Source organism: Lingula anatina, chromosome 7 (genome assembly GCF_051362555.1).
Source record: "Lingula anatina isolate TDL-2025a chromosome 7, LinAna3.0, whole genome shotgun sequence".
Taxonomy (NCBI): Eukaryota; Metazoa; Brachiopoda; class Lingulata; order Lingulida; family Lingulidae; genus Lingula; species Lingula anatina.
The window spans coordinates 18145934-18172933 of NC_141773.1; the positions used below are offsets into that span (position 1 = coordinate 18145934).

The 27000-nt window shown below is 36.2% G+C and overlaps 2 protein-coding genes across 4 annotated transcripts; one reads left to right on the plus strand and one right to left on the minus strand.

Moving 5' to 3' along the window:
- Positions 1–129: 129 nt before the first annotated feature.
- LOC106151675 (oxysterols receptor LXR-alpha) lies at positions 130–12956 on the plus strand. Of its 2 annotated transcripts, none has more exons than XM_013525040.2 (4): positions 130–296; positions 9858–10313; positions 11300–11420; positions 11950–12956. In XM_013525040.2, exons 2-4 carry the CDS (start codon positions 9939–9941, stop codon positions 12762–12764), a joined length of 1311 nt encoding a protein of 436 aa, XP_013380494.2. In that variant the 5' UTR covers positions 130–296; positions 9858–9938; the 3' UTR covers positions 12765–12956. The 2 variants fall into 2 exon arrangements, with proteins under 2 accessions (XP_013380494.2, XP_013380491.2); XM_013525037.2 differs by lacking the exon at positions 130–296 and adding an exon at positions 7137–8067.
- Positions 12957–14974: 2018 nt separating this feature from the next.
- Positions 14975–23617, minus strand: LOC106151681 (uncharacterized). Of its 2 annotated transcripts, none has more exons than XM_087016750.1 (8): positions 23431–23617; positions 21589–21668; positions 21051–21281; positions 19710–19919; positions 18964–19328; positions 18538–18634; positions 18130–18236; positions 14975–15675 (listed from the first exon to the last, which is right to left on the minus strand). In XM_087016750.1, exons 2-8 carry the CDS (start codon positions 21659–21661, stop codon positions 15586–15588), a joined length of 1173 nt encoding a protein of 390 aa, XP_086872876.1. In that variant the 5' UTR covers positions 21662–21668; positions 23431–23617; the 3' UTR covers positions 14975–15585. The 2 variants fall into 2 exon arrangements, with proteins under 2 accessions (XP_086872876.1, XP_086872877.1); XM_087016751.1 differs by lacking the exon at positions 14975–15675 and adding an exon at positions 16195–18015 and having other exon boundaries at positions 18062–18236.
- Between the last annotated feature and the right edge of the window lie 3383 nt (positions 23618–27000).

A 27000-nucleotide genomic window follows, 5' to 3' on the forward strand; every position in this document is an offset into this window, starting at 1 on the left:
ATTAATGTTCCATTTAATAACTTTATCTTTTTATTTATTTGGATGCAATATGATATATAATGAAGGAAAACAAATATCTTTGCTAAAGTCGGCAACTTGATATTATTATTTTTATACATATTATCGATGGTCACTCGTTTTTGTATTCAACTTCCGGTCGTATCGTCTTGGTGTAATTTGCGTCGTCTAATACGTGACAAATGTAGAAAGCCTCCCAGAAACGTGGTTAATTTTTCGTAAACTGAGGTCACACAGCAGCTTTGTTCAATTTAGACCCAAATGCAGTTTTGGAAGTGGTAAGTGAATGTTTAATAATTATTATATTTTTCAATGCACAGTATGCAGGGGCGGATTTAGGCCGTCTTCTGGGTCTTCCGGAAGACGGTCAGATTTTCAGGTTTACATTGACGGGTATCTAATTTTTTCTGTCGGAAGACGGTCAAAAATAAAGGGTGAATCAATAAAGATAATTCAGAAGTCTGTCACAAAATATCTCTGGATCCGCCCCTGGTATGTAAGTAAAATGTGATATAGCTAGACTATTGTTCTATTTTAAATATCAAAATCATAGCTTTAATATTCTTAATTTCATTTTTCTTGACCGATTTTTCTTTCATAGTTATTATCATATGTGAGGAAGGATCATACTTAAATTTGCAATACAGTGCAACACAGCATAATATGCTAGAGACTTTTTCTCTGAAACTTACTTCATACAAGATTTAGATATAGCACAGGAAATGGTCATTAGTAAGAAAATGGGGTGATATAAATGCTAAATATATCACTAAGTAATTAATATCGTTAGATGAGTTGTCAGGTCATCCACCATATTGGACAGTCAAGCAGAGCCACTAACGATATCAATTTCTTAGTAATGAGTCTGTAATGTTTACCACTGGCTAGACTGCTAATTGCAATAAAAATTGGACCTGGCCAGTGAAATTTCTGAAAAACAATCACAGGCCAGGGTCCCGATTTTTTTCAGCTGTGACATGTAGTCTTATTTCTTTTCTAAATTTTCAGGCTATAAATATTGAATTGAAGTCTTTTTTTTTTTTTTTTTTTTTTTAGCAACCTTTTGAAACCCCCAATGTTTTTGTTCTTATTAATAGGAGACATGTTCACTGTAATCTCATTATGTAAATAAGAGTAATTATTTTTTCTTTGAAAAATGGACTTGTGCCAGAAAATTTTAAATTGGACCAGTAGATACTCAGACCCTGGTGGTCTGGTTGGCATGTAACAGGGGTGGATTTAGGCCGTCTTCTGGGTCTTCCGGAAGACGGTCATATTTTCAAGTTTACATTGACGGGTATCCATGTTTTCATATTGGAAGATGGTCAAAATTAGAGGGTGAATCAACAAAGATAATTTGGAAGACTGTTAGAAAATAACTCTGGGTCCGCCCCTGTGTAAGCTGAAAAGTACTGTATATACTGGTATTTGACACAGCCTGCCATTTTCTTGCAAATGGCTGTTTCCTGTGTTCAGTTAAGTCTGGAGGCCATTTTCTCTTGTGCAGGTTGTTTCCCCATGCTGTTTTGTAGTGCATTTTAGGGACCATTCCCACATATATTTGGATCGATTTATCTCTCTGGGGAGTCTCACTAAATTGCTATCAACTTAACTGGCTTAAATGTCTGGCACGCCTAGTAAAGCTGTTAGGGGGTTATTATCTTTAGCCCCTAGCTGTTTTGATAGGTGTGACAGACATTTAAGCCGGTTATGTTTATGAGCACAGCAGATTCAGATAAATCAAAACTGGAAGAAGGTGATTATAAGCTTTTGAACTTGAATAATTTGAACTATAATCATGTGTTTTCCCCAGTTGCCCCCTTTGCTAAGATTTTGAATATAACAGCAGTGTTTGACCTTCGTTTGAATTAGCATAGGCCAATTTGGCCAGTGAGTTTTGCAAGTTACAGGCCAAACTGAAAATGTATAAGCCAGATTTGGCCTGTTTTATTAAGAAGCACCCTGAGCTTCAGAGCTAACTTGACACTAACCTTTTCACTGTAGCCTATCTCCATCGTGTCAAGTAACCTCTGACGAAAATAGTTTGACCTATTTTATATAAGCCAATCGAATCCATGTTTCAAAATTTTTCACCAAAGTTTGGTGAAAACGCTGATTGGTTGATTGTCAATCGGCAATCCTCGGCTGATTCTTCAAGCTCCATACTAACAACATAGTTATTGTCGAGTGCGGAGACATCCGAGTAGTTCCGAGTGGTTCCGAGTGCATAACCGTACACAAAGAAAGCATGGAGTATATCGGAATTGAAACCAGAGCAGTATGATGCCCTGCATCATTATCTACTGAGAGACGATGTTATTTGCGTGCTGCCCACAGGTTACGGCAAGACCCTGATATTCAGCCTTATCTTTGATTGGTCCGGATTTGAACAAAGCGCGCTTTGACTCGTTCGCGTTCATTGGCTAGATCGTTTAATGAGTCATTGAGTGCGGGCTTTTAAATTTGATTGGCGGGCGGCGGAGGCAATCGAATCTGGTCAGAGGTTACTTGACACGATGGAGATAGGCTACAGTGAAAAGGTTAGTGTCAAGTTAGCTCTGAAGCTCAGGGTGTTAAGAAGTTACCAGCCAAATATTCAAAGTGCAGGCCATGTGGTAATGACTGATGGTTGAGATGTTATCAGGTACCAATGCTGCATAGTTAGTCATACATCACATGCAAATAAAGATAAAATTAAAAACTGTTTTGATCAATCGTTTTACTCATTTTAGGCTCTGATTTTGATGAAAATTTCAGGAACTGTCAGAAGTGGGCCAAGGAACAGATGATTAGTTTTTGGTGGTGATCCAGATCATTAATCAATAATAATACAGGGGCGGATTTAGGCCGTCTTCTGGGTCTTCCGGAAGACGGTCGGATTTTCAAGTTTACATTGACGGGTATCTGATTTTTTCTGTCGGAAGACGGTCAAAAATGGAGGATGGATCAACAAAAATAATTTGGAAGACTGGCAGAAATATGTCTGGATCCGCCCCTGTAATAAAAAAAATGCTGCCTTGGCGGAGGTCTGCACTCTCGGAGTGCTTTTTTAGTTTAATATGGATTAATCTGGGTTAGCTCCTATAATGAAATGTAGATCTTATTAAAAGCTTACATGAATCACACATATTAACTTGAAGATTGAGCTTTTTATTTTTATTTTTTAACATTAAAATCTGGGAAGTTTATGAATAAATGTGATAATTTTGATAGCATTATTCAAATTGTCTTAACTACGATAACAGTAATTTTCCCTATCACACTTATATGTAACCTTGACCTTACTTTAATTATTTTATTTTAGTGTCTTTAATGTTCTGTTCAAAATTTATGTTCACCATACAGTATCCTCTAAATCCACTGTAAATGGTATCCCAAAAAAGTAAATGGCCCCTGAGACCATTTCACATGATTTTTTTCTGATCTCTTATTCCATGTACATCTGTACCTCGAAGGTCTGATTTTTGTACAACTTGTTTTTCGATTATTTGGCTTTCAGCCAGAAAATTGAACAAATTGATCTATTAGCAAGTGGCTACTTTGCAATGCATGTTTTGGTCCCATCTAACAAAATAGCACCGTTTCTTACCATAGCTCCCATTATTTCTACACAAAACAAATACAGGTTTAAGGTAAAATTTCTTCTCTACATCCACAATACACCTTGAAAAAAGATAAATGTTTTTCCACCTTGAATCACCCACCCCTAAAAATCTGTGAAAAATATCAATCCATCTTATATTTTCCTAAACATTTAAAGAATTTCCAAGATAATGAATCTTGTACTTTTCAAAATCAACCATTTGTCTTAACCCTGGTATATTGTTCTCATTACAAAACTGCATAAAATCTGATAAAAGCTTTGTATCCCCCCCCCCACCCCCACCCCCACCCCCCAACTTCCTGCCCACTATAAACCCCTTCTGGTTTTCTATTATTATTTTTTGGAGATGTGATTTTATTTTATTTGCAATAATTCTTGATAAAATCTTATAAATGACATTTAAAAGGTAAATAGGCCTCAAATATTAAAATAATCACATGTTTGGGAGATATATACACTGTATATTTTTATCTGTCTATCTATATATTATACACATGATACTTGACATAAATTGTAATGTTATGTTGATTATATACTGCTCTGAAAGAAGACTGAATAATCTTGATTTTGATCAGCAAATCTCCCAAATGAAATATATTCATTTGGAAGTGGAATTCATTAACATTTAATCAGAGAGTAATTAAGACATTTACAAGTGCAAATAAGCTAGACTCAGTGGCGAAAGATTGAGAAAAGGGTATAAAGATTTGAAAAATGCAAGAATATTGATCGTACACCTTTAAGTACAATAGACTTAATTCAATTTTAGGTCACTCGGTCAATAGGGGATTTGTTTTGAATTGGGGAAAAAAAGTACATTAGGACTTTGCAAGATATGTGTACCAATACACAAAGAAAATATTAATTTAGGACAGTTTCAGATGGGGAAAGAGAGTATATCATATATCATAAAGTCAAAAGTAAAATATTGCATAGCACAGTGGAAACACAAATATTGATCTCAGCCTACTTTAATTTCAAATACAGTTAATTTTGTTAAGATGTAGAGACGCACTTGTAAGTCATACTTTAGGCAGATGGATTTTGTGTTTCTGCGTCCATTCGCAGACAAGAAATCGTGACAAGAAGAGTGTTTGTGTATACAGGAAAAACATGAAAACTGATTCTTCATTAAAATGCTGTAATAAGACTTTTTTTTTTTTTGATAACTAAGACACCTAATTTCCTGGCAGTATTTGTAAGTTATTAATATCTGAAGTTCATTTTCCCCATCAAAGTACTAGCTATAGTACTCAACCACTAGTTATCTAGAGATTGATCTGGATCTTAGACTGAACATTATTTTCAAAATTGACAAGTGAACATGGCTCTGATATTTTTAAGCTTTCTTGGAAAGGCCAGCTCGGGAATCTTCTTTAAAATCAAATATCGGTTCTCTAATTAAATTCAGTAGCTTTTATTTAACAAAGCAGTGGATTTTATGCCCCACCATTTTTGTAATTATGAATATTTTCATTCACATATCTGATTCCGCAGTTCTTGTTTGTCATGAAAGCAGTAAGTTTTTGATTTCACTAATTTGTAAAGAAAGACCTTTTCATAATCCGTGTGTTGCATGACAACAAAATCCTGCAAAGCATCATTCCCCAATTATTTACTGTAGTTTTTATTCAACATTGTAATCAAGATACTATAAGTACATTTACCTCTCCCAAGACATGAATCAGATTATGCATGTTTTAAACCTGACTGAGGTTGTAGCAGTGAGGTTATATTTTTTTATCTATAGACAGGCATTGTTATTAGAATTTTAAAATTTCATAATTTGTTTCTTCTAACGCTCCTGTTTCACAATCTCTGAGACATCATGAAGTCAACGTGACCTGTTTTTCAGTTCCAAAGTTTTCTATGTTACAGGAGTCGCTAGACGACCCATATCAACATTATTATGACACCTCTGTGTTGCTATGGAAAAGTTTTATTGAGCCACATCTTCATTTGTCCTTCAAAGCAGATGTTCAGATTTTATCATCAGCAGTGAAAAATTGGGCTTTTCTTCAATAATGAATGTCGTCTAGCTTCTGCAGGTTATAAGTATGGATCAGATGAGGTTAATAAATATCCGGAGTAACCTTGGGTTTTTCATGTGTTCCTTCAGGAATGGATTCATGACTTATTTTGTAGTTAGTCTGCAGATCAGTTGGTTGGAAATGCTCTCATTGTTTCTAGTAGTATTGCTGTTCCTGTCTGAAACATCTGCCAATTTAAACTTTTATATATTTTGTTTTACTTGAAATTTACTGAGTAGCATTGATTAATAAAAAGTTCCCTTTGAAGTTCAGCACAATTGGATTCATATTTTTAACATTATAATAAATTGATTTTTTTTTTTATCTGGGGGTGTTGCATATATTTGGCAGATTTCACCTCATAAGTGCAAATCCGTTCTTTTGTTTTACTTCAGTTTAAATTTGCAATGTGGTCTTATATGATAGTAAGGCAGGTTCCTCACACAAATCAGTATGATGGGATTATATTTATGAAAGTTACAGATTTTTTTGAGTTGTTGTATATGAACTTTGGCGATGTTCACCATGTAAGTGCCAAACTCTATTTTTTTTAAATGTTTTTTTTTTCATTGTTTACCCTATATATGCCAAGAAGTGTAGCTATACAGAACTATATATACAACAGTTATGTATGATTATGAAAACTATGTACATTTTAATATGTATTACTGTTTTTACGTGTGGTCATTTTGTGAATCTATAAAATTGTAAATGAGTTAATGCTTGTAGGGAATGTTGTTAGCAACACAGACAAACTAGTACTCGTATACTATAAAGCTAAGAGCACAGTTGTTAAGCCGTCAGAGGCCTAGAATTCTACTTGTGAGAGGTATGTATTGAGAACGTGTGCTGAAACAGTATTGGCTTAATTTTAAGTTAAGAGGTCAAAGAAGTAAGATGACTGCAGAAGGAACACAATTAAGCTATGAATTAATATTGACAAACAAGGCTAAAGGAAACTGTATAACAGGTAGTTGTAATGGCCACATGTGAGCTTGGGGAAAAGCAAGCATATGGATCGGTATGGTTTGAAAATAATTAGGTTAGTGCAGTGGATTAATGCAGTACAATAGCAAGAGAGGGGTATGAGGACAATTCCCCTGCAGACAATCCTCCCCCCCCCCCCCCCCCCCCCCCCCCCGGCAATTCCCCCTGCACTGTATATAATGATGAGAATAAACAATGTGATATTGAGAAAAATTATAAATACCTTCTTTTTATTAGAAAGTATCTCCAGGTAGAGTTGAGTAAACAATCTCACTTATCCAGGTATCCTTTTGATGAACTGACTGATATTTTTAATTGCTTTACCCCCACCCCCCTCATCACACTGCTTGACAATAATCAAGATGCATCACCAAGTAAAGGTGGGATTAACAGATAATCTCACTCATCCAGGTATCCATTTGATGAACTTATTGTCAATTGAAATTATTTCTCCATTACCCCATGACACAAATATAAAACTTCAAAACTTTTTTTGCTATCATTATTTTTATTATTAATTTAAGCTGTTATTTAGAAAACTCGCTAACATCACAGAGATGGAGACAAAAAGGCATTTTTTTGCCTGTAGAAAAAAAAAGATATAAAGGAAGTATTTGTTTGATTAATAAATAGATATACAAATAAACAAATTTACAAATTTTGCATTATAGTTACATATGAACGAAGCCAGCTAGATTTCCTGTAAGACAAATAATAAAATCACTATACTACCAGTACCCCATGCAATTTGGCCACATGTCAAAGGATAAACCAAACTTTGACCAGTCCATAAGAAGATTTAAAACTGCACTTTCTTCAAATTTCTGGTGGTAAACTTGGCTAACATGCACTTAAATCCATCCATTAACTTCTTAACAGTTTGTCAAATGAGGAAGTGATGAATGATGCATTAATTACTGTTGCACATGCAATAACAGTTAAGTTTATTTAGGTTTGGCAAAAATGGCAGAGGGTTACATGTAGCACAAAAAAAAGCTGAAAATAATCTGTTTAAAAATCATTTTTCCAGAAATATGTAATAATGCCTTTTGGGGTTACTTAAAGTTATGGTATTTGAAACTGCGCGGTGGCATATGGTCGGGTTACTAGTAAGTGGCGGTGGCATATGGTCAGGTTAAGTGTATATATATATTGACATGTCAACCCTCTTTGAATTCATCTTTTATAGTAGATACCAGTAGGTTTAGTAGAGCAACAAATGTACTTTAATGTCATAAGGCAGCAGTATTAAAAGTACCCTGACCTGTTTCTGCGCATGCACATCACCTGTAGGTGTATGATCTGGAGAGCTGAGCCCGTGGATGGTGCAGAAGAAAAATGCCGGATGAGGTGAAAATTTGGAAACAGGGAAGGAAAAAATGGAACAGAAAAAAAGATTGTAGCAGAAATAGTGGAAATATGATCTATGTAAGTGAGGCAAAATATGTGTTATGGGTTAGAAATCCTACAGTAATAATAGTGTGTAGCCAAGTGCTATATATTATTTGTACTGAAATAGGTGAACATAATTTCTCTTAATGGAAAAATATCTGTAGATTTTTATTTACACAATGAACCATAAAATTACGAGTGTGTTGTTAATTTTCTTTTTTGATACATGCTAGGGAGACGTGTGGCCTAAATTTGAATATGAAGTTCAAGAGATTTGCTGTTCAGTATAGGCCCTGATGATGTATGTCAGTGTACGATAAAAAAAGCCTAACAAGGTGAAAACTTGGAAACAGGGAAGGAAAAATGAGATCAGAAAAAAGAGATTATAGTGGAAATAATGGAAATAAAATGTGACATATGTACACAAAATAATTGATATCTATAAAAAATGTGTATTAATTGGGTTAGATATGTTACATTGCTAATAACAATCATTTACTGGTTTTACAGGAAGAGGTTAACATAATTTATCACAATAAAAAATATATATATGCAGATATTTATTTATACATAAATCCAAGGAATTATGTATACTAGTATGCATCTATGTTCATTTTGATACAAGCTAGATATAGACGTGTGCTTGATTGATAAAGTTGCAAGTCACATATAGGCCAGGATGACGTCAGTGGATGGGAAACTACCATTCAAAACCATCAATTTAAGACAATATTTAAAAATTTAGGCAGCAGGATATTGAGGCATACATGCACATTGTCTTAACAGTTTAAAAAGTAGCAAGCAGACAGTGGACTGAGAGGTCCAACTATGTAGGTATGTGCGTCTGTACTTTACCCAGGTTCTGAACTTTAACTAGGTCAATATTTCTCAGGTCAAGTTCACCGCCATATCACTTAAAGAAAACACACACACACACACACACACACACACACACACACACACTAGTCATGAACTGAATGAATTCTTAAGGAGTGACTGAATGGTTACTTAATTGGGAAAGAATTTTGCCTGGTAGCTTATTATAGTTTAGTGCTGATATTTAGTTTTCTTTTGCCAGTAGTGTTTAACAAGGTTAGCAAGCATGCACTGTATCAATGGATCCTGATTTCATTATGAGGGCAGGCGAGGTCAAAAGCTGCAGGGTCAGTCTGTTGGTGATGTTGACCCAGTCATAAAGGTACTCAAAACAAAAAGATGGCTCTGAATAAGTCAGACGACTTGTACATATATACGTGTTTGTTAAATAGATAAGTAGTTCACTTAATTTAGTGAAGATGGTTGGCCTGTTTTGATACATTGATACATTTTTTTTAATCAATTCATTAGTCTATTTTTAAAGATGAAATAGCATGATTTAGTAGATACTGGTACACTTTACTTCCTTGGTCAAAGAGAGAGAGAGAGAGAGAGAGAGAGAGAGAGAGGGATCTGTCCTTGTCATGCATAGTACATGAAGGTCCTCAATTATGTCTATTTGTTTTACAGTTCTGTTGAAATGTTTACAAATACATCAAAAGCCATATTTTGGGCTCAGAGTCTGCATTAAATTCAAACTTCACTGGTCCAATCTGAGTGTGATAAAAAGAAGATATGATATGTGCATTATTTATTTATTTATTTATTTATTTATTTATTTATTTATTTATTGTGCTTCCTGACTGTTGTTTGGGTTTGATGTTGATCTGGGGATCAGTAACTGCCATATTTTTTTTTTTCAAATTCTAGATATGATGGCTAGTTATTCTTCTAACTGGTTATTCTTCTAACAGGCTGGTTATTTTTCTAACTAAAATTTTTCTTTTCAGCAGCCATATCCCTTTGGCAGTGACCATAAATTCTGTAAAAAGAAGAGCAATTTGAACAGTTCATTGCATGCTGGCAAAGCAATGGATGATCTGATCCCAAGTGATTTTCATCAAGGCAGGACCCCACTAGAAAATGGCTTTCAGGAACCAGAAATCCATGCTCTAAACCTCAGCAGTAATTCGGAGAAATCTGTCGAAGCTGAACCAATGTATCTTGAGGAGGATTCCATGTCAGAGTCTCAAAATCAGAGCATAGCTTTCCTGCCAGTCCAGTCGGACACCATGTCTTCATCTGGTAGTACTGAGGATACAGAGGCTGCATATAAGTCTGGCACCAAACCAAAGAAAGTACCTTCTAAGATCTGTATGGTGTGTGGAGACAAGGCCCTGGGGCACAACTTTGGAGTGGTGTCATGTGAGTCCTGCAAAGCTTTCTTCAGAAGGAATGCATTTAAGGTAAAAATGAATTGATGCCTTTTTTTTTTCTTCAGGGGAGAGAATGGAGTGGTGCAGAACAGTATTAAACTAAATCATTGAAATGTGTGATTAAAGTAGATAGAAACGTTAAAATTGACTAAATTGGTCAAAATAGCTTTTCCCCCCTTTTCTTTTATGTAAGTTACTTTTTTTTTTTTTTTTGCGTCTTAGTGCAGTGAAATCAAACACTTTAAAGGCAAAAATTTCCCTTTTTTATCACTTTTTGCTTCTGCTTTTAAAATGAACAGGAGCTGTGTCACATTCATCTTCTTGGTAGACTAGGCCATTTTTAGGTGGAAATTTAAAGGGTACATATTATTTGACCCGTCTCCTCAATCTTCACTTGGGTTTGATGTTTTATGCCATTTCTAATAAGATAATTTAGTTTAAAATTATCTGAATTTGGAAAATATGTTTGAAATTGCTAATGGACTGAGTGCAGAGAACACAAGTTATAACATACAAGGCTCCAGAAAAGGGTCAATGTGTATGATAATTCCGTGGATGTTTTATTACACCTGCCTATTGGAGGTTATGTTTTTGGTTCCATGTGTGTTTGCAGGTCTTTCTGTTAGCAACATTACACAAGAAGCTGTGGACAGATTTTTAGAGAGATGAGAATATTAGAAACTGTCAGAAGGAGAGTGTAACAAGCAATAAGACTTTGGTGACAATCTGTTCATTAATTGTTTAATTAATAAGTTAATTAAAAAGGATATTTGTCTTTCAGCAAAATTATGGAAAGTTATGGAGGGATTTTAATTAAATTTAGGTCAGGACAGAAGTGGACTAGATTTTGGTGGAGATAATTAATTAATTAATTAATAATGAGAATTTAGCTCATTAATTAGTAAGTAAATGATAAAAAATAATGGGAATTAAGGTGCATTGGCTGGAGGGGGGGGAGAGAGTCTGCCCTCCCTTAGTGCTATACTTGTTTTCTTTCTTCTTTTCTTTAATTTTAGGGAGAAATCAAGGGGCGGTGCAATAGTGACTGTGAGGTGACCCCAGAGAGCAGATCCTACTGCAAGCACTGCAGACTGAGAAAATGCTTCAAAGCGGGAATGAAGAAAGATTTGATAATGAGTGAGATAATGAGCACATTTGCTATATTGAGCTCCTCTTTTCCTGCAAATAAATAATTTTTTTAAAAAATAGTAATAGTTTGTGAAAAGGTAATGATCACTTTAAATTTTGTTACACCACTGTTTTTTTCATTCTAGACTCTCTTAGTTTAGTCTAGTCTAGCTCGTCTAGTTTAGTTAATCCTACCATATAAACCACACTCAGATTCTAACATTGTACCAGTGGGATCGTTCCAACCTCCGGGGGATTTTTGCTTAATTGCATTCAGTGTAATCAGCTTAATTGTCTAATGTCTAGGGGGTGATTAATTTTCATGTGCATTGGGCTTAATTATTCCCTAGCAGCTCGAGAACGCACCTCAGACATTTAAGGCGATTACAGTCATTGCGGAGTTGGATCGATCCAGCCAGTATGATGGGTTTATCTGAATTCTCCCTTACATTAAGATAGAAATATGCCAGTGAACAAAACACCATCATCATTCAATGAGAACACAATGTAATACTTAAAAAATAACTTTGATTTATAGCCGACCACCAGAAACAGATCCGCCGATACAAGAACCGCTCTGTAGGAGAGGAAGACCCAAAAGTGGTATCAGACACCATGGAATTGACCAAGTCTCCCTCAAACCCAAAGGTGCAAACTCGTTTTGTTGGAGATACACTGACAGAAGAGGACCATGCCACTCTACAGCAACTTGATCATGCTTGCAAAATCTCTTTTGACCTTCATATGGAAAATGGAATTCGGCAGCCGACCTCACAAAAAGAATTTATAAACATGGCAGATATTTCTGTGAGGCGGCTGATCAGAATGGTGAAACAGTTGAAGTCATTCATACAAATCACTCAGGAAGACCAGTTAGCCTTGCTGAAAGAAGCTGTGGTCGAAATGCTCGTATTCCGATCTTGCCTGACTTATGATTTAGCCACTGACTCATGGAGTGTTCCCAATTCTTCAGGAGAGAAAGTCAAAGTCAAGCGACCCAAAATGCATGGGGACATGAAGGAAAACTACATAAGATATATGCATTTTGTCCGTTCATTCATGAAGCTGACGGGTAATGACCGCAATGTGAACTTAATCATGATGGTATTATCGTTGTTTTCACCTGACAGACCAAATATTCAAGACAAGTCCCTGATCTCCAAAGAGCAGGAATATTTTGCCATGTTACTCTCACGTTATCTCAACACAGTGTTTCCGGGGCAGCTCCTGTTTCCAAAGGTAATGATGAAGTTGACAGAGGTGCGTGACATCAGTGTCGCGCAGTCGAAGGTGATATTGCAAATGGAGGCTAGCGACTTGGAACCCTTGCTTGTAGAGATTTTTAATTTGTAGTGCAAACATTAGAATTAAGAACTTACATTTAAGTAATTGCCTCTTTTTATTGAGAAAATGAATGGGATTTGTGATTATTGGAAAATGAGCTTAATTTAAGTAGATAAGTTTAACTTGCATTGTTTAAAACTGCATAAGTTTTTAAGGCATACAATGCATGGTGGACCTTTACATAGCTGCCCCCCCCCCCCCCCCCCCCCCCAAAAAAAAAAAATGAATAATAATAATACTAATAATAATAAATGAATAAATAAAAATCCTGGAAATTTAAGCAGTTTCCTTTATCACCAAGGTATCATCATCGTCATCATCATCATCACTGCACCCCCCCCCCCCCCCCCCCCCCCCAACAATCCTGGTCCTGGTCAACAATCTCTGTTCAGGTTGTGGTTCATGGGTGTTCAAACACACTCAGATTGAAGTGAAAGTTTCCATTATCAGAATGCGCCTAAAAAGTTCATCACACCCTAGCTGCTCCACCTGAATTAAATTATTGTTATGTAAAGGTCTAAGACTTTTATGAGAATGCATACAATGTATGCAGTAACATATATAGGGCCCAGGTATAATTTTTATTCTATGGTTGTTCTGTCAGGTTTAAGCAGAATATTTTATCCAAGAGAGAGAGAATAATGCAAAGTGCAGTAATAAATTAAATATACAGTAGTATATTTGGGCTGCTGGTATGTTTGGTTGATATATATTTTGTCTCACAGACCCAAGAAAAGTGATATCTTTATTCATTTTTACCATTCAGTATTATTATATAATACTGCCAGTGAATAAATGAAGTGAACTGGAAATTGATATCAAAATTGTTGGTCAGTACAACATGTGGGGATGCCATCTGTTCAATCAATATTCAGTTTTATCAGACCTCAAATTATGAAATATAAGGCCATAATCTGTGCCTATTGCATATTACTGCAATACAATAATATTTAATATTGTGAGAAACCAAATTATTGTTTAATATATATTTGGCATGGTATTGATATTTTATGATATAAGGGTAATTTCAATTCTAGCATGTCTTGTGGTAGTGGGTCTCAAAAATATTTATGTCAGGTATGAGTTTACCATTAGAACGTAGTAGAGTGTTGTAAAGACCGTTGAAATTCTTTAATCACATGGGGTATTTCTGAGGTACATGGTATCATTTTGGTATTTATTATTTTGATGTAAATTTTGTGTTTTTGCTTGAGTTTTTTTTTTTTAATTCATCAGTGTAAAGGCTTCACTAGAAAAATAACTCTGGTGTTAGCTGTAAGTGACAGGTCATGGGATTTGAGATAAGAAAAAAATCTCTGAAATAATAATTCCGTTTTCAGCAATATATCAAAACATATACTTGCTATAACCTTCTTGGTCTGCAATGTCAATAACTGCAAAATGAAAACCCTATCCTTTTTGCCACTTTTTAAATCATTTATTTTCTGTATTCTCTGCATTACCTCCTCAAATTATGAGGCGAAATATTCCATACTGCAGAAACCATTCCAGTCTCTGACATGTGAATACGGGCTAAGATAATCAATATGGTATGAGTTTCAAGAAAAATAGGAAAATTGATATCATGAAAATCCCACTGAGTGTCATGGTGGTAATGACACAGTAAAGAAGTGTGTATAACGGCTCATTTCCATTGAAACTATCGGAAGAGAGATCCAATTCCCTAGGGACTCTTGCTAAATGCAATCAGTTTAGTAGACAAACATATCTCTTGGTGTTGAGTAGAAAAGAGAAAACTGGTGATAATACGAGAACATTGGAAACAAGAGGAGGTACATTAATCTGATTGCATTCAGGAATGGTTTCCATGGGGATGAGTCCTAAAACTTGGTGTTGCTCATTTTAATTTAGTTTAGTGAAAAGTTTTTTTTTTTTTTTTTTTCATTCTGAAGTGTATATTATGTTGTACAGCAGCTGGATGTAGACATCTAGGGCTCTCCTAGTATGTGCCATCTATCCCCCCCCCTAAAAAAATGTCTGCCATGCTTTTCAGTTTTATATATTATGGTAGCTAGTGAAAATGTTGTAGTGCTTTTTATCTTTTATTAGACTTATTTATTTTGAATCACAAATTTAGCTTATCATTTCTGTATGATAGTATAAAATTCTTGTTTGACTGGATTTTTAAATGTAGGTGTACTTGAAAAAAAAAAAACAGGTGTTGTAGTGGCATATAAATCAAAATTGAAAAACGAAGCTGCAATATCCATTATTTATTATGGTGCATAGACTGTACAAAAGCAATATATTTGCAAACTGATATATGGTAAAGCAACAGAAAAGGGCAAAGAATGCCTGTTACAAGATTTTATCTATCTATTTATATATATGCTACAGGAATTGGCAAATTATGCCTGTTACAGATTATGCTACAGAAAAAAAGCCAAGAAAACATGACTTTGTTTCATATCCCTGAGATCATTACTTTCGCAGTGAATTCAAACCCTCTCTATAAAATCCAAATAATGTCAATTAAATACTAAGACAAGCTTTACAGTCATCTTATTGTGACAGTAACCTTGGATGATGAGCTCTTTTATGAAAGATGAAGCAATCAGACACTTTCAGTTGATATGTAATATTAATCAGCAGTTCCACTATCCAGTGGCATTAAAATGCATCTTTCAGTTACAAATCTTCTAGTAACACTGTTACAAAATGCTAACATTTAAAGGCAACAGTGTGATATGTGGTCTTCTTGGCTGAGCCTGATCACTTTAATGAGATAATTGACACTGTCCTCTCAAATTTTTTCTGTTTTTATTGAAAGAAACCTAGCTTGGAGAAGCAGTAGACACTAGTGCAATGTTTAGTCAACTCGAGTAAGTCTGAGATTTCTTTCACCAGCGTGGAGCCTTGCAATGTAGTCTGTGGGAAGAGGCCAGTCATATATTTGAACCTGAAATATGAAAATAGATTGATCATTAGAAAAAGCCAACATACATTTCCATGAGTTTGGTATATGATGATGTAGTCTTGGGTATTTTTTTTTTCTTTTAAGGAAAATTACTGGGGTTCACACCATTTACTAAACAAAACAATTTTTCAGTGAGTCCTTGGTGAATCTACAAAATGTTTTTCACTCATTTCTGCTCAAATAGATTATCATCTCTTTGGCATATGGTGAATGTTCTTTAATTAAGTAGTATAAGCTTAACTGCCATGGTAACAAAAATATATTATATTTTTTCAGGTTGTGACGTTGCAATGTTATTTAAGTTGTGTTCAAACGAGGAGTATTTTGAACTGAAAGTAGTCCTCAGGGTAGGACAATTTCTTAATTGAATTGGCCCTGTCTAAACTAAATGGTTCCACAGTTTATTTCCCTTTCTTATTCAGAAAAAAAACAAGTAAAAAAAAAGCAAGAAAAATTGATAAGGAGGTAAAAGATTTCATGGAGATAATTAATGTTACAGAGGGAGAGGAAAAATGTTTTGCAATGAAATATTTAAGAAATGTTGATTTTTGTGTGGAACAATTTACAGTCTTATCAATAGTTATAACCTGCACATTCCAATGTTCAATATTTGTATCCAAGATATTTGTTGTATATTAACTGATATACAGTATGTGTGTAAAGAAGTTTTAAGTCTTTCATAATAACTTATCATACATAATAACTGGACTGGTGGATCTAGGATTTTAATAAGGAAGGCAGGGAGCATAAGCATTTAAAAGAATTTGCCTTGCTATTCTTGGCAATTGTAAAACACTTGGTGTAGACAGTTTTACTGTAACATGCAGACAGGGATGGGATTTTTTTTTTTTTTTTTTTTGGGGGGGGGGTACTAGTTTTAATTTTTCAGGAGAGGAGAGAGGTAGTTCTAAAGGTGAAGGGTTGGGAAACCAGGCCCATAGCACTCTGTGTATTTTATTTTGCCAAAAGTAATGCTAACTTAATTAGATTCATGTTAGAAAACAGCGTTTGGATACTGTTTTTTTCATTAATGTGTTTAGAACTGCAAATGTAGTTTAAAAACAAGGTTGCAAAATGTTGATTATATATAGACAAAATTCAAGCATAATCGTAAAATTATGGAATGAGCAACTGTTATGGATATGTAAATATCTTATAAAATATCGTTAAAATATTTTTAATATTATAATAATTGACTTTTTAATATATGGTTTTCATGTTGTTATCTATACTTTGAGGTGACTGAATATATGGTAGACCTTAGAATGGTTTCATAATATACTTGACCGCTCTTTAGCAAAGGAATGCGATTCAGGAAGTGCTCTGTTGTTGCCATATCACCATTCAATATATATTTTATGAAATATGTGATGGAACATGTGAAGTCAAAATAAAGTGTTACGTTCACCTTTTGTTTGCACTCCAATTCCTTCTGCTTGAGCACTAATATGGGAACTTCATATTAAAATTGCAGTTTTATTTGATGCGGTTGATGAGATCGATTGCAGGAAAATTTTTAAGATTTCAGTATTGCAATCTCATAATTTTCCTTGTATTAGAAGTATAGGCGGGTGATAAAGGCATTAATACAAATACTAAAAGGGGTTGGGCAATGAATTGAAGACGGGCGGAGCCAGGATTATTTGAAGGGGTGGGGTCCGCGGATATGCAAATCCGTCTCCCCCCCCCTTCCCACTTACCGTGGGGTTTGGGGCCCCAAAAAATTTTGGTATTTCAGAGGCGAACGGTAACATTTGGTACGGTTTAGAACTATCATTCAGCTAGTCAAAATTCTAATTTCAAGAGGGACCAGAAATCGAAGGGGGGGGGGGGGCAGGATCCCCCTGACCCCCCACCCCTCTAAATCCGCCACTGGAAGATAATGCCTCCTGATAAAGATGACACATGACAGTGGTTTAAGAGTTTTAAAAGGAGAGCATTTGCATTAATTAGGTATTACCACCCATGTAAACGTGACCACCATTAAATGCGCACAGAATGTATTTTAACCAGGTGTAGCAAGTACAATTTGACAAAGAGTCACTTGCTCTAGAGAAGTAACCTAGCTTCAGGCGCAATCACGGTCTAAGGCGCAACTAACACATTCAGACACAGCTAGACCAGTTAAAAATTGATTTATAAATCCACAAGTCGTTGTGTTAGTTGTTAAGTGAGATCGCGTTATCATTTGGCCAGTATTTGCTCCTGTCTACGACAATTTACACGTTTATCGGTTTATCAGATGTGTGATGCAATTATCTGGTATTATAATTTACGTTCCTATGAGAATAATTTCTGGTCGTAGATCAGTAAAATAAGAGCTCAATCGGTGCACGTATATGCACCGATTGAGCTCTTATTTTACTGATCAATCGGTGCACGTATATGCACAACACAGTGCAGTTAGAACACAGCAGAACACAGTTTAATACCCACCTCGTCAAGAGATCCCATCAAATTATGGTTGTTGACATGATAGTCCTTTGCCTCACAGCTTGTGCCTCTACCAAGGTACAGAGGGGACAACGTGGCCGGAATATGTCCTGTGAGAAAAGTACAATTTTTTACCATAAAAATGCCATAGAACCACAATGAGTGCGTGAACATGTAGCTTCAGTGCGTTTGTTTTTCGCACTATTTTAATTTGCTATAATAAGACCTATAATACATGTATAGGATGTTGTTTATGGTTAATTTAATTTTAGATTAATTAAAGATAGGACGTAGGCTACTGCGAAAGAGTAACACGTTCAGGTTTCTCATTTTCCATCAAATTATCCACACGCGACCGCCCAGATATCCGCACTTCTTCCATCTTACACACCATACAAACGTTCCACTTACCGACAGCGATTTCATCCTTGGCGGCGTAGCCGTTGACAAACAATTTCAGTCTGAGGCCATCGTAAGATAAGACAACGTGATTCCAGCCCTTTCCGCCCTAATATAGAACAAATATACACATACTTATCTAAGTTGAATCTCTGCACTGTACCTATCTTTATTTTAACCTGTACATTAATTGATTATGTCCGGTATTTCTTTTTAATAAGCCCGACATCAAATATGTCTTTTTTTTTTCTTTTTTGCGTTATCAAAAACATAATGGGCGGTAAATTTCACCCTTCGCTCAATTATTATGGGTTACTACAGTTACTCTCTAATAAAAGTTTCCAAGTAATGAATTAAAACAGATTCTTTCACCATATTTAGGGCATTATTTAACCGCAAATAACACAAATAAATAAGAAATGAAAAATAAAAACTTACATGTGATCCCCCAAGATCTATCGTAAGAAGGGTTTGGTTGTTGTCAATGAGCACGCGACCGCCCAGATATCCGCGCTCCGTCCACAAGGCAATGGTGGGCTCAGTCAGACAATTCCCGTTACTGATCAACCCATCTCGCACGTTGTAGGAGTTCTCGGCGGTCTCATACCAGAAAGAAATGGTGAGGGCAGAGCCCCATGGGTAGTTGTTAAAACGAGGGATTTCACAATGGACGGTGCCGTTGAACTGAGCAGCGTAGCCGATTCTTCCTTGGCCGAGTTTGACGCCGGTGCAGTCTGTCCAGAAGTTGTCCACTGTGGTGTCCGTGGACTCGTCGAATGGCCACAGAGCGATTGGACGGAGGTCTATAAAAACGTTCATTTGGCTCATTTTATATACATTTAAACGTATTTACATATTGATTTTCCTTATATATTTGAGACTGTGATTCAATATGATCAATAAAATGAACACACACGTTAACCATCTTGTCTGTTCAGACAAGACAATTTCAAACCGATAATCGGCCTATCTACCGTCGCCAGAGAAATAGAATTCAAAGAGAAAATAGGAACTCTTTCAAATCTTGTCTTCTATGATTGATTTTTATTTATTATTATTATTTTTTATTATCTTTATTTTTGTTATTATTTATTTATTATTATTATTATTTTATTTATTTATTTTTATTTATTATATTTTTTTTGTACTAAGCGGCCCTTATTTGAACGCCGTTGAAAACATACCTGGCGCCATACACATGCACCTCTGTACGTTGAACTCCCACTGTCCGCAGCTGACACGCTCGATCCTGGTCTCATCTCCCAGGACCTGAGTTCGGTAGAAAATGCTTGGATCGCCCCAAACGGCCAAGTACGTCCAGCCATGGGGACCTTCACATTTGCCGTCAAACTGGGGGAGAGTGGTGTAGCTCTCGGTTGTGGTGGGAGGGGGAGCTGGAAGAAAATATCCATAGTTTTTGTCATATCATATCATATCACCATCGTTCTTTTTCTCAGTTATTAGCAGGTGGTCACGCGTCACTGGTAACTGGGGCATATTGGTGGGTGAAAATACTTCATAAAAACTAATGGAGATAACGGTGGTTGAAATTACTTCATAAAGACTAATGGAGATAACGGTGGTTGAAAATACTTCATAAAGACTAATGGAGATAACGGTGGTTGAAAATACTTCATAAAGACTAATGGAGACAACGGTGGTTGAAAATACTACATAAAAACTAATGGAGTTAACGGTGTGGTGGCATGATATAATTTTTATTTTTTTCTGTACTTTTTTTACGGATATTCGATAACTGATCTTTTCCGCGCTGAATAAAAGTTTGTAAACTCATTTGTGTTTGTTAGTATGTGTGTATATGTATGTATATGTGTGTATGTGTGTAAATGTGTATGTGTGTATATGTGTATATGTGTATGTGTGTGTGACTCGTTTATAAAATAGGTAATTAAGTGAATTGGAAGGGATGAAAAACAGCTACCAGTTCATATGGTAAAAAGATTCCTTAATTGATCCGGGTCGCTGACATACAAATTTAAATAATTTAAATAATTTAGATAAGAAATTGTCCCTCGGGTATTTAAATATTGGCGTTATATTTAATCTGTATTATTCAGGATAATCTGATAAAACCTGATTTTCTGTATGCATTGCATTCGTTATAACTACAGTTATCACTGCTATCATATATCAGATAGAAGATCTTTTGAATATATAAATCTTAGGCATCTTAAAACGTCCAGTTATGTTATCTGCACCTCCCTAATTAATACATGCCGGATGCGATTTTGACATTATCAATTATTGTTCATGAGCTATAATTATAAGGGATTTTGTATCTTCGTAAGGGCAATTCTCCAGATCGCATTGCTTTACGACAATCTAACGTCCCAAACCAGATAATAATATAATTAAGAGCCGTCGCGCATATTCGTATCAAAATTACATGTAAGCAAATCTTCCCTGCAAATTTAAAAAGGCTATGGATCTTCCATCGCTTGTAAGTGATATTTTGGTGATGATTGTGCTATTAATTTTAGACGTAACTTCATAATTTTACTTACTCATAGGCGGGCATTTGGGCCCCAGCAACTTGCTCCTATGGCACTGTGCTATCTCACACGGGACACACGAAACGACGTCGCTATCGAATAGCGTGCCATCAGCGCACGTTTTCTCGTGGACTTGCACTTGGCCGTATTCGTCCATGTCGCACTGAAGGTAGCTCTTGCAGTCGTCCGGGTTCTCGTAGTAGCCCACCCCGTTCCTCTGCTCGATGCTGCTCCTGCAATAGGCTGGAAGAAGGAAACAATGCTCAGTTTGTATGACAGAAACCATAGACATTTCTTGAAATTCAAAGTCTGAATAATTTTTTTTCAACTGACGCAGACCCTCTTCTTTAATTTCTGACGGCGCAAAAACATTGGATTTTTGGATAAGTAAATGTATGGAAATGTAATTACCTATTTTTTTATGTCTTCGCCCATACCTAGATATCCCTACGACTACCGCATATTACAATTTTATTTATCATTACCAATATTTCTAATCATCCATCAGATGAATGTTTTAAAGGAAATGCTATGTGCATTGAATACTTACCTAGATATTTGTCATACGCGCCATATTCAGCCTTGGCACTGGCCACTAGCGCAAAGAACAGGACGCCTAGCATGTTGACTCTGTAAAATACAAAAAAAAAAGATAAATGAATAAATAAAAATAATAATAATAATAGAAGTTATGAAATAACTATTCGGTGTTTTCAATATCATTTTAAGTATGAAATACTAGTATTCTATCCTATTTTCCTACGGCTTATTTCTTGTTGTGATTTTTTAAAAATCTAATATTCATATATATCATTATATCATGTTTTAGTAAATCACCATTCAAATGATTCTTAGATCCATATCCAAATAAAAAACTAAATTGTTTAAAAATCAAATTCACTTAAAAAATCTTATACACCGAGAACCGGAATGGACCTCCCAACGAACGATTTGTTTACTATGAGTTCACGGATGCAGACGGATTAAACGGCGTTTAATCACAAGGCATCCCATATCTATAATATGTCACCCTTTGTCATGGTAATTACTCTTTCGTCATCCATATATTAAAAAGTTCATCCATATTCAACAGGTATGTACTTCGTCCCAGTAAGCGATAAAACATCAGAAATCTATGCATTAATATTCATTTCAAATTATAGTCATTATAAGTGGTTTAATTTTAAGAGGATTATATAATTAGTTCGAGAACACCCCCCCCCCCTCCTCCCCCACACTACATTTTTGCTGTTAATTTTGGTTTTCCTAGGGATGGATCCTAGAATTGTAAACTGACTGCCAAAAAAATAATATAAACTTCTTTTTGTAAGACTACTCTGTGGTCAAGGGGGTTCAGAGAACGGGGTAGGGGTATAGGGTATAGAAAGCAGGACAAAAACTTTAAAATTATAAATAAAAAAATAAAAAAAAATAGATTTATCTAATTTTCAATTCCACCGTATTAGTTAAAGCATGACGGAAGCAGTGTTCGGGGAGTGAGAGGGGGGTTGTTTCCATGTAAACTTAACGCTCGCTTTTTCGTGGTAGATCTAGAGATTGGATCAAAAACACACGAAGGTACATGTCGCATACATGTAGCTTAAAGTTCACGGCAAGGAGAGAATGGCACCATTTGAATACAACATTTCAATACACCACAGATCATACTCCATAAATCATTAGATGGTGGGTCTAAATCATTTACAGAATACTATAAATAGGGAATAAAAAGATAAAGAAGCTATGTTACTGACATTTAGAAGATCCATAGCGTTTCTATATTCAAAATCTATTTCATATTGCAATTTTTATTTTAAATGTATGAAGAAATAATTATATGTTTGTTAAACTTTAAGAATTTCTTGTTTTTAACTTTCCGTCAAGAATCGCACTCTCGTAATAGAAACCTTCAAGTTTGGCCGAACCTATAAGATGCCAATTTTACTATCATACGAAACTAGAGGTGATACCTGTGAATAATTTAGAATAAATATCAAGAAAAACTTTGTTCAGTTATCAACTGTATCTAATTTGTATGTAACTTTGCCAGTCTCATGTTACCAAGGCTAAACCAATGAAATTTGCGTGCGTTTAGTTAATTCTAAATAAAATACTTTCTATTGTAACGGTGACTTTGGCCGCATTCACACATTCAGAACAGCGGACTAACTAGTCCACGGGTTAAATAAAAACTTCCCCAGGGGGAATCTATTCAATGTCTATTAGTGAATTAGACGGCAAGCTTTTTCGTCGGTTGCCGCATTTGGCCCGTGGACTAGTTGGTCCGCTGTTCTGAAAGCAGTTTTTTTAAGTATAGATCACAGGTATGACTTACAGTAAAGACTTTTCAGATACCTGACTATATTATAAATGAAATTCAGCTGTTACTCACCCTATTAGGTCAGCGTACAATGTGTCGGCTCTGCTGAAAGTGGAGAATGTACCTCCAACGGCGAGCGGTCAGTATTTATACGACGCTCCGGTCAAGATGACCAACCGCAAGAAACAATCCACTGCAATATCTCAAAGATTCATCAGCGACTGCGAGTGGCTATTTCTCCTGCGTCACGCTGTACTGGGTAATGAGATGGAATAGATAACCGAGGCCATTAACATTTTGATGACGATCTTAATTAATCCGACGGTGATAAACGAGAGATTTTCCCTCAACCCGCAACCAGGAGACAAATCGCAAAACACAGAGGATACCCTGAGAGATGGTTCTAGCATAACGGTTATCATATTAAAATTTAAAAAATAAATAACTGAACTATGCAGCAAAGGGGCGGGATATTTAGCAAAATATGCAAGAAGTCCTTTGCATTTTTTTTTTTTTTTTTGCAAATTTAAGGAGAAATATTAGTCAGATAAAAGATACACCAAAGAAGTCACAGCACTGTATGTTTTAGGAAACTGGGATCCTTATTTTTGAAAGAGACGACAATTTTTTGAAATTTTTTTTTCACTGACTTTACTTTTCACTTATGCATTTATATTTCTAAAATGTACGTGGATCTAAACATCTTAAATTGAAATGCGAAACCAATTAATTTTTATTGCTACAATTCAACAAAACTCTGACATATCTTTGTATCAACGCGGTTAGCACACATTTTTGACATTAGATTTTTATTTCATTATATATGCGATCATATTCTTCTGAAATAAAATACACAAAAAGGCTACCTCTTCTAAGAACAATGAATTTTGGAATCCCTCTAAAGTATAATTGTTAAGTACAATCAAGATGCTGTCTCCCTCCATGACCGTCTTAAGAGGAAGTGTGGGGTCCACTAAATGACCTCACCTCCACTTTAATTTCCATTATGTTCATTGGAACACTCGCTTTGTTGTTCTCTATGTTTGTGACTGATACCTTGTGCAATGTCCGATGATTTTCTTGTTGTCCTTTTCCGGGTCAGGTTACTATTACAATACATGTATGTGTATAATAAGCGGTAGGGGGAAGTCACGCTGAGCAGTCAACTCCTGCTGCTGTTTAAAACTAAGAAACCTCATCTACGGCTTAACTTTCATCCTTACCGAAATCACCTGCTTTCTTTTCTTTTCTAGGAGGAAAATACTTGCTAACGATTTAAGCCATAAAATACTACATGTAGGCAGTTTGTGATTGTGTCATCCCTCCGCCCTCACAAAAGAAAGGTTTTTGTTGCGCTTCATGCATGGAGATTCTATCCCCGGCACAACAGTTTTTTTTCCTTGGATATTTTTTTACTGCCGAGGACTGAGCGTCAGAAGGCTATGGTTAGCGTAGTGTCTCCTAATCTTCAGTCTCATTAATGATTAAAAAAGCACAAGCTTGCATTTATGTATGTTTGTTGACATTTATTAATGAATGAATAAATGAATGAATGAATGAATGGATGAATGAATCGATGGATGGATGGATGAATGAATGAATCTATCAACCAATGAATCTATGTGTATACAGGTGATGGATGCATGGACAGAACGGAATGTACTTAAACGTAAAACCAAACGCGCGTTCCACTTCCTAGACACTTTTAGCACACAAGTAGCGCGCAGAATTTAATTAAGAAAATCCGACACAGAGGAGTTACTTCCTTTAGCAGGCCGTTTAAGATATAAATCGCCATTTGCCCATTTTGCGTGTAGGTACATATTAGAAATAGTTAACGACACGGTATTAATGCCCATGAGGATTCTGTTTGGGTCTGTTGTGAATAAAAACCAGTCTGTCAAACGAGGAAGTCTACGTCATTTGACTGTATTTTATCATAGGGATGATTGTGGAGTTACATTCGTCTGTGTCACTCCTTATGAGTAGGTCCCTAGCACACTGTTGAGGCAGGACCCTCTACACGGAGATGGGCATGGGGCCATAGGGTTCAAATAGCACCACTTCACCCTGACAGAGCCGGTCGAAGAGTTTCAAGCATTCCTCTACGCAAAAAAGGAATGGACGTTCAATCTCAATTCAGGCAGTAGTCACACCGTTTGTCGCTCCTGATGGCGTATGAGTGCGCTCCAAGGTGTAATAGAGGGGGAACCTCCGGGTATATTACCCCTGGGTACTATCTGACCACAGGGAGCGCTATAGTAGTCTCTTAGAGACCATTCCCACAGATATTTAGATCGATCTATCCCCCTGGGGAGTCTCACTGGATTGCTGTCAGCTTAATCGGCTTAAATGCCTGTCCCGCCTACTAAAAGCTGTAAGGGGGTAATAAACTGAAGCTGACAGCAATTTAGCGTGAACCCAAGGGAATTAGGTCGATCCAGATGGATCGATCTAAATCTGTGAGAACCCAGTCTTATAAAAATGTTGAAAGTTTGTGATTTTGTGCAGTATTTTAATGGGGGCCTGATATCAGATGGTAGCCACTGGGAAGCCGCTCTGCTATCACCAGGGCAGCCAAATCCGTTCTCATTTAACGATGGCTTTTTTCACATCGAGTTGTCAAAGTGAACCGGTACATTTATACGTGGAAAAAAGGCCTGCCATACCAGCCGGGTCGGTTAGGTTATCGCATCCAAATACATAAATGTGGTAAATAAACTTTCTTCACCTTTGGAATAAATGTAACATGGTCCATAGGAGCCTACGCGTGCGTCTTTTGGACGCCCCTTTACATGCGAAAACGACATGCACCGTGTCTATTTCGTATGTTATTAAGCCCGTATGTTATTATTAGCAGCGGAATTGACAAGGCCTATGCTGCGTTCGTCTTTTACTACAGAGCTTTGAGACCCGAAAATGACATGGTTGAGTCTGTTTCGCCACTTACTGAACTGCATAGATGCGAGATTGACACGACCCATGTCGCGTTCGTCTTTTACCGTGAGTTTCATAGTAGCTGTCTTATTCTTCATTTTAATCACTATTTTTTGACATTATATCTATTTATTTTAATAATTATCTTTTTCAAATTTAATGTGATCTTATCATGTAAACCTTCTAAAATGTCCATGAAACCCAGTGGCGGATTTTTGGTGGGTTAGGGGGGGTCTTGACCCCCACCCCTTTCGATTCCTGAAAATAAAATCACACCAATTGTGCCCTCTTGAAATTAGAATTTTGGCTAGCTGAATCATAGAGCCAAATGGCACCTTTCGCCATAAAAAAAATAATTTTTCTGTGCTGTAGGGCCCCGCACTCCACGCCAAGGGGGGGGGGGGGGGGGGGGGGGGGGCGGCCTTGCATCCGCACCCCCCCCCCCCCCACAAATAATCCTGGATCTTCCCCTGACACCTGTGCCTTGGCAGTCTCAAAATGTATCTCTATCTCGACCATACCCATGCTGTTTCCAGCAACAGAGATCACGTTTGTTGGAGGTATATTATTAGTAATGTTCAGTGTCTATGCTGAAACTGAGGATCTTACTGACGCGATGGAAGACCATGTGAAGTCCTAAACGTCGTGACTCAACCTCCGTGCTAAACCTGTAGTTCTCAGACGGCTCTCTAAGACCTAGTTACG